Source organism: Agelaius phoeniceus, chromosome 1, assembly GCF_051311805.1.
Source record: "Agelaius phoeniceus isolate bAgePho1 chromosome 1, bAgePho1.hap1, whole genome shotgun sequence".
Taxonomy (NCBI): Eukaryota; Metazoa; Chordata; class Aves; order Passeriformes; family Icteridae; genus Agelaius; species Agelaius phoeniceus.
This window is the reverse complement of record NC_135265.1, coordinates 84928608-84941551: the sequence shown is the minus strand read 5'-3', so window position 1 is coordinate 84941551 and position 12944 is coordinate 84928608. Positions and strand designations below refer to the sequence as shown.

The 12944-nt window shown below is 38.7% G+C and overlaps 1 protein-coding gene across 6 annotated transcripts in view; it reads left to right on the top strand.

Moving 5' to 3' along the window:
• Positions 1–12944, top strand: part of COBL (cordon-bleu WH2 repeat protein) — a 157581-nt gene that overhangs the window by 122396 nt on the left and 22241 nt on the right. For all 6 annotated transcript variants that reach the window (XM_077182679.1, XM_077182673.1, XM_054647821.2 and 3 more), the window contains one exon: positions 8959–9271. In XM_077182679.1, the coding sequence (XP_077038794.1) occupies positions 8959–9271 (313 nt within the window). The remainder of the gene's footprint in view (positions 1–8958; positions 9272–12944) is intronic.

The window sequence follows — 12944 nt, the reverse complement described above, 5'->3', positions numbered from 1 at the left end:
CTGCTTTAGTGACAAGAAGTGTTCACATACTCAAAGTAGTTTCTCACTAGATTTATGCTTTTACTGACATAATTGGATGTCTTACAGCTCTGAGAAGTATGATAGCAGAGTAATCCAGTGTGTATGTCCAGTAAAATGTGTTATAACTCAGAAAATAAGCACGGTCTTCTAGGTTAAGTTATTTCTGGAAATATAATTGCCAAAGTAAAACACCAGCCCAAGTTTATTGAAAAGCCTCTTGGAGGCAGAAGCACGTTTTCCACTGATCAGAAGGTCCAAGAAGAGTCGGTTCATGTACATCAAAAGAGGTCAGAGTAGAGTTTTGTGCCTTTATACTATGGAGGTGTATGAAAATGTTTTCATATCTAAATTTGGAGCTAGCTGTTGAAAATCTGTGTAGGTATTTACATTGTTGGTGGTTTGGCTGAAGTATGTTTTGGCCGATTAAATGGAGCTGTTTTATGCCATTTTAATTGTAAGTTAGGTGGTTTGTTCACAAAATTTTCTCAGGGCTCTGTCTGACTTCAGAGCTCTGTCTGACTAAGTTACTATCCTCTACAAAGAGAAAGAGATCGAAGGGAAAATGATGGCTGCACTGATGGGGGAACTGAAGGGTTCTGCAAGAGTGATGAAATCCCATTTTGTTAATCATCACTCCAGCCTGTAGTTCACTATTAGCTTTTAGTATTAAGAAAAAACAGTATTTGTTGCCATTACTGCCAGTAAGTCTGCGTTGATAAGATTTTTTCTCAGATGTGCAGCAGTTCCCAGTAGAAATGCTTCTGTTCCCAAGACAAGTATACTTTGTCCCCAAAATTAGAAGGCAGCTGTTCAAAATTTTTTATTTGTATGTGTGTAATACCTAATGGTTTCAGTAATAGATTATTACAGATTGACCTGATTCTCTTTCACCCTTCCTAACTTTTAATCAATTTTAATTCAGAAATAAATACACAACTGGGAGTAGAGTTCTGGAAAGTGCTCTTAAATCTTACAAGAGTGCCTGTACATATGTGTATGTGTGCTTGGTTTAGGGTTGGGTTTTTGTGTCTCTTCTTTGCTGAGTTTGCTGGCAGCCAGTTGCTGGGGAAGAAAAGGATAATTACAATGCAAAATTGTCTTATGTTTTTCTCCTGTGGATGATGCTATAAATATAAAATTGCAGTAGAGATTTTATGGAATTGTTAACAAACTAAGGAAATAATTAATTGATGCAGAGTGCACAAGGGGAAAAAGATAGTGAAGTTTAAAAAGAGATGTTGGGCAAATAGCCTTTTTCTGTGGTCTTAAAAATCACCTAATAAAACGCTGTTTTATTGCACAGGTACACTAATCATTTCTCCTTTTAATCATTGCACTGCATATGCTTTTCAAGCAATTTTATAGAGTGTGTTCTCTAAGGTGGCTCATGAAAATCACCTTCACAGTCCATTTGTTTAGATACTGCAGTGTGCCTGAGTGAAAGCCGACCACCTCTGAAAAGGATGCGAATTGCCCAAATCTATCACTTAAGACTAATAATTCCCTGCAAAATGGGGAGAGTGGGTTATTTCTTCACCAGGCTCATTTACTGGACAGTCTCTGGTTTTAGAGCTAGATTTTCCTGTCCTGCAAACACCCCCAAAGAGCCCTGTTATTTAACACAGCATGTCACCACTGTTACACGTGGTGATTTATGAAAGTGCAAGTTCGAAGTTATCTATAACTGCTCTTAAATATATTTCTGTGTTATCATCCTCCTCTAACCTACATTGTCTGCTTGTTTGTAGTCTTTTTGAATTGCACAAATTAGGCACCTTGCCCCTCTCCTCACCTGAAGTAAGGGACCATCCAGAGCCCTGAAATCACCTTGTGAATCATTCTAGCTTGCTGTTAACCTCAGAAAGTGAACACCAGGAACTGTTACAAAACTTTCCCCATCATACTTCATTGTGTATAAAAGGAAATTAACAACTCACACTACTGGTTCATTTTCTAAAATCTGTCCTTCCCAAAGCCAAGTGACAATGTTCTCTGGTTAATCAAGGAAAGATCTACTTTGACACATGATCCTTTTTCTGTCAAAGAGCATTTTACTCTTTGTGTCGCTTTTATGACATCTGATCCCTTTGAATAAGGAAGGCTAGTTAGTGGCTATGATGTAGAGTTGTCAGAGAGTCCAAACAAGGCTTTTATAAAAGCAAGGAGCTAGTGGGTTCAAGAGGGTGCCAAAACAGAGAGGATGAAAAGCAGTTCAGCAATAGCAGCAGCATTCTAGGTCAAATGGGCTTTGCAGGGGTCAGAGAGTCTTTTTCAGTCACTGAAGAAAGGATTGTGGGAAAGAAATAGGAATAATAAAGTCCAATATGTTGATTTTCCCCTGTCTGAAAATCTGTGCTGCATTAGTTCAGAAATTTTTCTTTGCTTGTTTGGCAGGTGGTAAAAATAAGAGTCTGAAATGAGAGAGGGCAGCAGACATTTACTTGCAGGGGCAGATTCCTCTGAGACTTTCAAGAGCCAGCAGACATTTTAGGTTGTGTTGTTTTGAGAGAGAGGCTTCAGGATCATTTTCAGTATATGTTTGAAAGGAAAAGCAAACATTAGTGCACAGATCTTCACAGCTGCTTGTACATGGAAAAAACAATGGAGGGACTGGAACACTCTTCACTTCTCGTTCCCTGGCTTGATCCTATCTTGTATTGCCTTTGGTGTAGGAAACTCCACTGCCAAAAACGCTTTTGTGAAAGTTACAATACTTTTCTGTTGTGTTATCAACTAACAACAGACAATTTTAACCCCAAGGGAAGTGCTTAACTACCTCAAATTCATAAGGCAGGTTAAATGAGTCCACATTTTATTTCTTTTTCAACCATAGGAGGGTAGACGTAGGTAGCTAAGTTAACTGTCATTAGTTTGGGACTGACAGGAAATGCTGAAGATTCACAGGGTGCAACTAATGACACTCCATTTGTACCTTTCTGATGATATGTCTGGTGAGACATGTCCTTTGTGAGTCTTTTAATTTTTGTTATTGGCTAGCATGTAAAGGAATGGATTTACTTTTGTTTGCAGGGTTTGCAGTAAGAATGACTTCAATTAAAGAGCCTATTGGAAAACATGAGGATGGGGCATAAGACTAGGAAGGAGACTGAAAATATCTCATTATGTGAGACTGGAAGTCGCATGCAGGGCTGTGTGAGTCAGCAACGTGCCCTTGCAGGGATGAAGCACTAACCACAGCCTCGGTTGCACTAGCAAGAGCACAGCCAGCAGATCACAGGAAATGATTATTCCTCTTTACTTGGCTACCATGAAGCCACATGTGAGTCCATTGTCCAAAAGCGAGTCCAGTTTTGAGTTCTGTGCAACAAGATACTGACACACCAAAGCAGAGGCAGCAGAGTCTGGCACAAAGCATCAAGGATGTGCATTAAGGTGCTGAGACAACAGGGCACGTTCAGCTCTCGCCTGCAGAAGGGAAGGGTAAGGAGAGTTTGAATGCTGTCTTGCATCTAAAGGAAGAGGGAAGACTGAGACAGTCTTCTCTGAGATTCACTGCAAAAAGATAATAAGACTGCAACAGTGACAAGTTGCAGCTAGAATTTTTTTAGTTTGACATTAAAATAATGTTCTTAAGTGGGAGAAGCATTAGATGCTGCCCAGGGAATGATTCATTATTTTTTCCAGAGAGACTGTTGGGTCTTCATGCTTGGAGATTTTCAAAGCTAAGCTGTTCAAGGCCCTGAGCTACTTTGTCAAAGCTGGAAGATAGCCTTGCTTTGAGGAGGACATTGAACTAGGTGACCTCCAGAGGTTCTTTCCAAATGAAACTGTTCTGTGATTCTGTGACCTAAATAAACTAAGCCAACATTAAGCTGCTCTACATCCTCATTTTGGAGGAGGGCTGGAGCTGCAGAGCATGGTACCTCAGCTCGGTCTTTCCTGGCCTCTTTTTGATTTTCTGCAAGGCAGTTCCAGAAGTTGGGAGAGGAGTGCTTTGGAATTGATCCATTACCCTGCTCCCCTAATAATATTGTTAAAGTATAACAGTGGTCATTTACTTTCTCTTTGTTTCTTTGATTTTTTTTTAAAAAAGAAGAAAGTATGCACGTAGGTTCAAACATACTAAAATTAAAATTTTAATTATGATAGAGAGAAGACCACCCAGACTGCGTACTGCTTTATCTGCTCATTGAGTGATCTTTAACACTTATCTCTACATACAGGTTTTTATCCATGAGAAAAATGAGTAAAATGTAACAAGAACACATTGTACCTGTGTGAAAACCCTTAAGCTAATCCTGTGTTCTTCATTTTCATAATCTCTATTAATAATTGCCATAACAAATGTTATCTTTTCCTGTTTCTTCCATCAGCCTTCTCCCAAGCATATGAAAAAAAATGCACAGTATTTTAATACTGGTCTTTTGTGATGGTCTCAACTTTTTACTGCCAGGACAAATATTTAGAGCAGTGTTTCTTTCTCCAGATAGAAGTTTTAAGTACTGTCAGTGAAATAATTATGTTATAATTTGGGGATCATTATAAGAATTAATTTTCTTTAATATCATGAAGTTTGTGGTAATTTTTTACAACTTCATTATAATAGGCCACTTGGACTACAGCAAAGCAATTTTAGTCCATGAAAAGAAAGTTCTTTGGCAGTGGAACAAATGATGAAAGAAATTGTAAAACAATTACCAACATGTTAGCAAGAGTTAGATAAACTTAGAGAAACTCTGCATCTCTAAAATGATTGTGAAGTTCAGGTTACTCATCATGTAAGGATGGAATCAACTGTTACGTCTTATGTCTGTCCTTATTGAATGTAATAACAAAACATCAGCAGTGCTGTAAACCAGGTCACAGCACTTCCTGAACAGTTAGGATTTACACTCTGTGCCCATTGGACTCAGAAGGGGTGATGACTTGGGCTTTGGTGACTGATTTTGTAAGTCCAGGTGGGATAGGCATCTTTTGAACACTTACGTCCAATTCTAATCTAATTCAATTTTGATAGTGGTTATTTTCATAGTCGTAAACAGAGTGAGTATTTTACCCATTGAAATCTTCACATATTGAATTAAATCTTCACTTCTGAAAGTGCTGATTCACATTTAAACCAGGTGAGGTTTATCTGTCTCCCCATCGTTGGCATTCTGGATGAGTAATGTGTACATATATGCAATATCAAACTGCACAAGTGCAGATATGATTCCTCTAAACTCAAAATTCAGTGTTTTCCTAATTGCTTACAGGCTATTGAGATTAAAGCAACAAGATCTCTTTTGTGTTAAACAAGAAGCTCACATTCCTTACTCATGAGCTACTCTCCTCTTTCCCTCTTGGTGATCACAGGCAACATTTTTGCAAACAGACATCCTAGTCCATCCCCCTCTGCAAGAAAGCCTTTGTAACTTGTGGCTGACCTAATTGTGCAACGACAGCCCTGCTGCTGCAAGTCTGGGGAGATCCCTGGTGCAGCACTCATGTGGGCTGAGCAGTGTCTGCAGCAGGATATAGGTAAGCAGCAATGCAAGGCTTTGAAGGATTCTCTCCATTTTCATGTGGGGGTGAGATGTCCCAAGGAAATTTTAGAATAACTTGGAGACCATGGACTGACTTCTACGTGCTTTTCAGTACCACATCCCACCTGATGCCAGTGAATAAGGTTACATTACTGAAAATTGTTATACATTTGAAAACTCAGCCTTCTGTATAGAAATCTTTCAATACTATATTATCTGTGGCAGTTTTAATTTGTGCTTTCAATTCTGAAGTACCTGCTGAATACTCTTTCTTAACTTGGATATGTCTGCATGAGGTCCTGGGGATCAGAGCCTGAATTTGTCTCAGTGTTATGACAGAGGAAAGAGAAGAAAATGTTGAGATTTTTTTTCCTTTATTTGACCAACAAAAAACCTCAGCGGTGCCATCATTGTGGTCACACTGTGTTAGTGTGGGGTGGAGAAAAAAAAATGCAAAACTTGCAAGGCAGAAGCACATCTACTACTAAATGTTATCCTGTTCTCCTTGTAGAATTAGAAAGTTTTATAAAGTATTTTCGGTCTCCTGAAGACAAGACCACTCAGTAATGTTGAGGTAGGCTTTCTTCATGTCATGTATCATTACCCGATAATGCCCATCCCATCTTCAGTTTGCACCAGTGAAGACTTAATCAAGCATGTAGGAGGAAGAATAGTTCTTACTTAATCCATCCAAGAATGGCTCAAATTTGAAACAGGGGTGTTTTAGTGCTGCTCTTAGCTGAAACAAGGTTGTTAACATGACACAGAACCATCACAGTCGTGTTTTATGTGTGTGCTTTCATGTTCAGACAAGTAGTAGTGGCAATCAAAATGGTTTGCCTCAGCCAATAACTCTATTCAGTGCCATGTGCTAACTGTGTTAAAAATTTATGAATCTTCTTGGTAAAGATAAAAATTAGGGAAGCACTTTGTCAAACTGATAGGTTTGAAGAAAGGGGAACATTTTAGTTTTGCTTGAGCTTTGGGAAGTTAATAATTGAGTAAAAAGATGTCTATTTGTATTTCCATGCTTCAGGATAAAACTGCTGTTGAATGAGGAGGTTCTTATTCTGGCCTGAGTGATTCAGCTGCCAAGATCCAGATGTAACAGGGATCAGTTCACCCATGAACGCTGATAACAAGAGATTGGTTTTCCTTCTGTTTGTCAACATGTGGGGACGGTGGGCTGGAGTTGGGGATCCTGCAGCAGAGCAGGGACAGACTTGAGTGTTGGTATTACTGAATAGGCAAGTAGAGCTCTGTGACCAAAAGGATCTAAATCCGTGAGCAGAAAGATGCAGGAAATAGTTGCAGGCAGGCAAGAAGAGGATGAGGAAATGCAAGAGACAGTGAGTGAGGAAAAGGCTGCCCCCTTCATGTCAGGATCTGGGAGTAGGTACTTGGCTATAAATTGCTATGCCAGCTATAGGGTGGAGGTCATTTACGGCATCCATGTGACAGTAGATTTGTCATGTATTACAGAGAGATCTCTTTGCATCAAGGTATATATACTGCATTGTGCATTACCTCAAAATCTTTCTGTGTCCTTTCACTCTTCAACAGCCACTCTATAAATTGATTTCTTTGTTATCCTATTTTGTCCTGGTTTTAACATATTGTAACTTTTACTAATGTTTGTTACTGGGCTTTTTTTTTTGTTTATCTAAAAGCCAAGAAGCCATATACTCATACCTGTTTGTTCACAGTGAGTTTTTTGTGGGGTTTTATTATTTGATGTTCAATGTCAAACTATTAATATTTATCCTTCATGTTGGTGTTTTGCTAACTGTAGTTCTATGGCTAGCATACTCAAATCCATTCAGCGGCACATACTTTGTTCTTGTAATTACCATTTTAAAATGGAATAATCTCTGAGACTATATCCAGAATCTAGAACTAATGTTACAGAAAATAAGGTCAAAGAAATCAAATAACATTGCTTCCAAAGTTGCAATAGAGTCTTTGGATCATCTTCCATCATTAATATCAATTCTTGACAGCACTTAAAAGTTTAATCATGATTTGTAACCCTCTGAATTTTATTGCTTCTACTGTCGGAAATCAATTTCAGTACTTAATGGCATCTTGTAACCTCAGTCAAGGAGAATGTTGGCTTGATTTTTATTCTGCTTTTACTCAAAGCTTCACTGCTAAGCTATACCCTGACAAAATTATTTCTGTGACAGTCTTTGACAAAGTTGTTTTCAGTTCTCTGACTTGAAAAAAATACTTTTGTGTATACAGCAGAATTCAGAAGTATTTCTCTCTGTTGATCATTTTTGTTGAGCTGTAGCTTTATGTATTCTCCAAAAAGCTGTTAATTCCAAGCTTAAAATACAGTGAAGTGTATGTTTAATCTTAGTCACACTTGCAGACCTGGGACTTCTCATGTAATTAACATCCACCACAAGTGTCTGGAAGATCAGACCATAAACTGTTGTTTAATCTTCCTGTTGCTTACTGAGGTTCAAGAAGAGAATGGAGCACACTTATAACTCCAAATTAAACATTTAGATTAGTCTTTATTGATTCCTTTTGATCAGGAGAAGTGTGTTTGGGCTTGATTCTGTTTCGTCACTCAGTAATTTCAGTCACAGAAATTTTTGACCTGGTTGGGAGCTCTCCTTTAGTGGCATAATTGCAGGATGAAATTGATTACATTTCTAAATATAAATTAGAATTGTGTTTTTTACCAAAAAGCACAAAAAGGGATAGCTCATAGAAACCAAACTAAAGCAGGTTACAAGAAATTATACTTTATCAAATCTCCTCTCAAAATTTGTAGCTTTTAATAGAATTAAACATGCAAAGGTTATATCCCTTGATCTCCTTTATAAATAACTAAACATTGGAAAAGTTTATATTTTAAGTATGGTACTGTCTACTTTTCTGTACAATTATTAGGAGATTTTGTATGCTTTGAAAAATAGAAAAATTGAAGGGTGATAAAATCAGTGGCACCCACTGGGCGAGGAGTAGGTCTAGTTTGCCAAGTGTCCTGACTGGGAAATGCTGCCCATTTTTACCTGTACACAGACTTCTTATTGGAAATATTATCTGTTTGGCATAGGATAGAAGAGAAATAATCAGATTATGTTGCCATAAGGAGTAATAGGAGAGATTTCTTGAACCATGTTATTTAAACTTCAGTCTAATTCCTCAGGAAACTGTCCCTGGAAAATTCTTTCTTCAGAGAATTAAGGAAACTGATTTACTTTGGAAGTTATAAGTCCCAAACCCCAGAGGACCAGCCTAGCAAACCACATCTCTAAAAGCAAAGGACATAATTTTTGTCACTTTTCAAATCATCTTTATCTTATATACAAATACTGAGCACCCTCCCTCACATTTCTAATGCATTTCATGTGGGTTTTTCCAATTACAAAGGGACAGCTCTCTGATTTATGTACCGATGACTTCCAGCTAACTTTCCTTGGTGTATTTCATTTAGAGAGCCTGCTGTCTACACATGATAATGTTTATGTAGTGGATGACACGGTTCTGGAGCTATCAGAGGTGGAAGAAACGGCGTCAGAAAGCAGCTGCTTTGCATCAGAGGACGCCACAGAGGACTCGGGTGTTGTGAGCTCCCCGTCTGACATTGTGTCTCTGGAGTCACAAAGTGACAGTATGAAGCTGAGAGACATCAGGCTGGTCAATGGCTACACGGACCCAGCTGAGGCAGATGCAGTGTGTGGCACAGGGACGGGCCCCGTGCCGAATGCTTTCTGTGACAGCGTGGGACCCGACCGCGCTCCGCCGAGGTAAACATTTGCTTGCCACCAGCGCTTGTCCTCCTGCTAGGGACTCATTTAAGAAAACCAACTTATACTTTCTTCTGCTCTTTCATAAACCAGTACCAATGCCAAGTGACTCCTCCCAGTGAAAAGCTCACTGCCAAATCCCCTCAAGCGACATACTTGTAGCAACAGGCAAAGGTCACTTTTTTGTTTGAACTTGCAGTTACATTTCTTGCAAAAGACCGCTGCCCTCCAGAGTTGATTTCTTCAAGGAATATGAAATAATTCTGTTACAGTTTGGTTTATTTTGTACTTCTGATAGCATCTGAAGTTTTTAAAAAATGTTACCATATATTGATCCAGAAAAATTGCATGCAGGTCATATAATGGAAAATTCAAGCCACTGAAAGCCAGATGGAAAAGGACTGTATGCAGTGAACTTTGGAGATTGGTTTGGAAATGTTTGCATACATATATATATACACACACACACACACATATAAATATATTTATATATATATACACACATATATATTTATATGTGTATATATATCTGTACACCTAATGCTAACCTCCACTGGTGTTATACTTTGGGGTGGGGGTCTTTTCAGCATATTTTCTTTTCTTTTCCCTCTTTTTTTTTTCACCATAAACAAACATTTTTCTGCAGTTTTTGCAAGAAAATACGAGAACCTGGAGTTTAACTAGAAACTGCCTTCAAGCACAAATGACTCTGACACTGTTTGTTTGCCAAAACTCACATAGTTGGTGGCAGAGCTGCAAAGGGAACCCAAAATTTATAGGACTTTGCAAATACAAGCTGGCCAAATAGGAAGCTAGGTCTCCAGCAAGGAGGGTGGCCTGGTAATACTGACAGGGATCCGCTCTGTGTGATGCTGCAGAGTCATGGGACAGGGGCCAGAAATTCCTCTGAATTCTCAGTTGACACAAAGTCTGTGCTTTCTGGTCTCTCTCCATTCAGCTGCTAATCTGTACCCTCTTCATAAAAGCATGTATCATGACCTAGTTATTTCCATCCACACATTTCTGAGTGAGAACTTCATCTTGGATCATGCAGTGGGTGATAACTTAGGGATAAATTAGACCAAAGTCAGTATTTAACCTACTGGAATGATCTTGGGGTTTTTCTTTATCCATCAGTATCAATGGGGACATGGTCAAGCTTTACTTAGATACTTGCTCCAGAATACATTATCCTTGTGATTTTTCCTTTTGCAGTGTCTTAGGTCCTGATGCAGTTTCTATTGAAAGGATTAGATAGGCTGGTATAGTAACTGCAATTAACATTCCAGACCTGATCCAAAAAAGCAACCCATTAATTTCAGTAGGCTTAGATTGGTCCTTTTGAGGTAAATAGGCTATCCCAACTTTCTTCAAAATGCAGGATCTAGAGTGGTTTGAAAAACACACATGCATGTTCAGTGGCAGAGGAGGAAGTTAGCATTTTGTTGACCAAAGACATCAAAGCAAAACCTTGCAATAACAATACTAATCAGCTACAATTTGGGGGGATCTTTTTCTGTTTTTTTAATTAAATGAAGGATTAACCACAGGTCATTGTGACACACTCCCTCTTGAAAGTCAGTATTTCCTCCATCTTTCACCTCAGCCAAAGATACATATTCCGTCCATGACATTTAGATTTGTTCTTGCCCCACAAGCCCACATAATTTTTACTATTTGGAAAGAGTGCACAGAGAAGCTGTCCATCAGGACTTGGGTCCAGGGGTCTTGCTGAGCCAAAGGAGTGGAAGCTGGAAGTATGGTGTGATGCACTGCCCATTGCAGCCAGGAAGGCTCTGAGAGGCCAGTGCTGCAGGGTCCTGTCTTGGGCCCCCAGTTCAAGAGAGAGACTGGAAAACTCAGAGGATCCAGTGGAGAGCCACTGAGGGGGCTGGGGCACTGGAGCACAGGAGGTGTGAGGGGAATGGCTGCTCACAGTGGCAAAGCAATGTTGGTGAGGAGGGACCTGGTTGCAGTCTTTCCCTAACAGAAAGAAAACTATCAGGGTTCTCAGGCGTGCAGTGTGAAAGGACAAGAAGCAACTGTCACCAGCTTCTCTAAAGGAAATAAAAAATTAAATATGAGAGAATTCCTCAAAATGGGAATGGTTAGGCAGTGGAAGAGGTTCCCCAGAGAAGTTGAGGAGTTGAGGAATCTCCATGTCTGGAGATTCTCAGAAGTCAGCCTGGTGAAGCCTTGGGCAGCCTGTTCTGGCTTGGAAGTTAGCCCTGCTTGGAGCAGGAGATTGGGCTAGGCTTCCGACTTTCTTTTTTCTTTTTTTTCCTGTGATTTTATAATGCTTAATATTCTGTATTTATCTAATATATCTGTAATTTAAAAACAGGGGTTTGGGACTGAAATAGGTTGTTGTTGTTTGGGACATGAAGTTGTTTTTAATAAATACTATTTATTTTTTCGGTTCTGAGACAGCAAAATTGCTCCAGATCAGCTTAGCAATATAGCAAAAACTTAACATTTGTGATGTGTTTTAATCTTATGTCAGCAACCACTTAGACTGACACAACAGTGATGCTGAGAGTAATATTCTTTAAAATATTATGCTTGGAATGTGCCAGGAATATTTGAAGATAAATCCATTTCCACTCATAACCTATCTTTGTAAACAAAGCAGCTTTGAAAATTGTGCTCCTCTAAATCCTTTTGAGGTCAAGCTCCTAGGTTTTTAAAAACCACTTCCTAAGTGTAGAGGAAAGGGAAAAAGGTATATTTTAAAACTATTTGCATGAAATTCTTGTTTTAATCAGACATAAATCTGTTCTTAGTACCATTTTGAGTACAGACAAATTTGGAGAACATCAATTTCCATTTTCACTGTCAGAACAACTGCTACCCCACAAGTAAAATGTGTTGGGAACCCAGAAATTCTACATAGCTCTTTGATGAATGAGCTACTTCCAGGACCAAACCAACCTCATGAATCCCCAGACAAGTCAAAATGCACTTTGTGTGAACAACAGATACCAAACTATACAGAGTTTTAAGTGCAAAACTCTGTAGCATAAGCTACAAAATATACAGGACATTTTTACACAGAGTTTTCTCATTCCTTTCTATCTTCTACTTTGTACCCTGGTGATCTATACTTAATTCTAAAAGGAAGATAAGAACAAAGAAATTGGAACAATGTGTTGCTACTGTGATGTAGTAGGGGTTAGCAGCAGTAAGACTGAGTTCTCCTTGAGTCCGAGATCTACTGGAGACAGAAATTTTATTTAGTGAAATTTTATTTATTTGGCTAAGGCTTGGGAAAAAAAGGTTAATAAGAATAATGGAAACATTTGGTTGCAATTTTAAATTGTAAACCTGACCAAAAATTGGGCTTTTCAGCCAGTGAAATAAATTCCTAAGAATTAATAGTGCTATGTGCTAAAATAGTTTTGTGCTCTGGTAGATTGTGATAAGTACCCTTAAAGTGGAAGCAAACAATATTTGGAGTGTGAAGGGCTGTAAAAAAGGTCCAGGTAGTATTTTGTCCATCCATTGTGAAGAAGTGCAATTTAGAGCAGAATCAAGTCCACAGTTCTCATATAGGTTTTCTCCAAAGAGTTAGCCTGTGCTCCAGAAGATCAAGAATGTTTTGCTATGTGGCTTCCTCCAATTAGTTGTATGTTTTGCTTTAAATTAATTTTTCTTAGGGTTTCTGGAGCTGTTT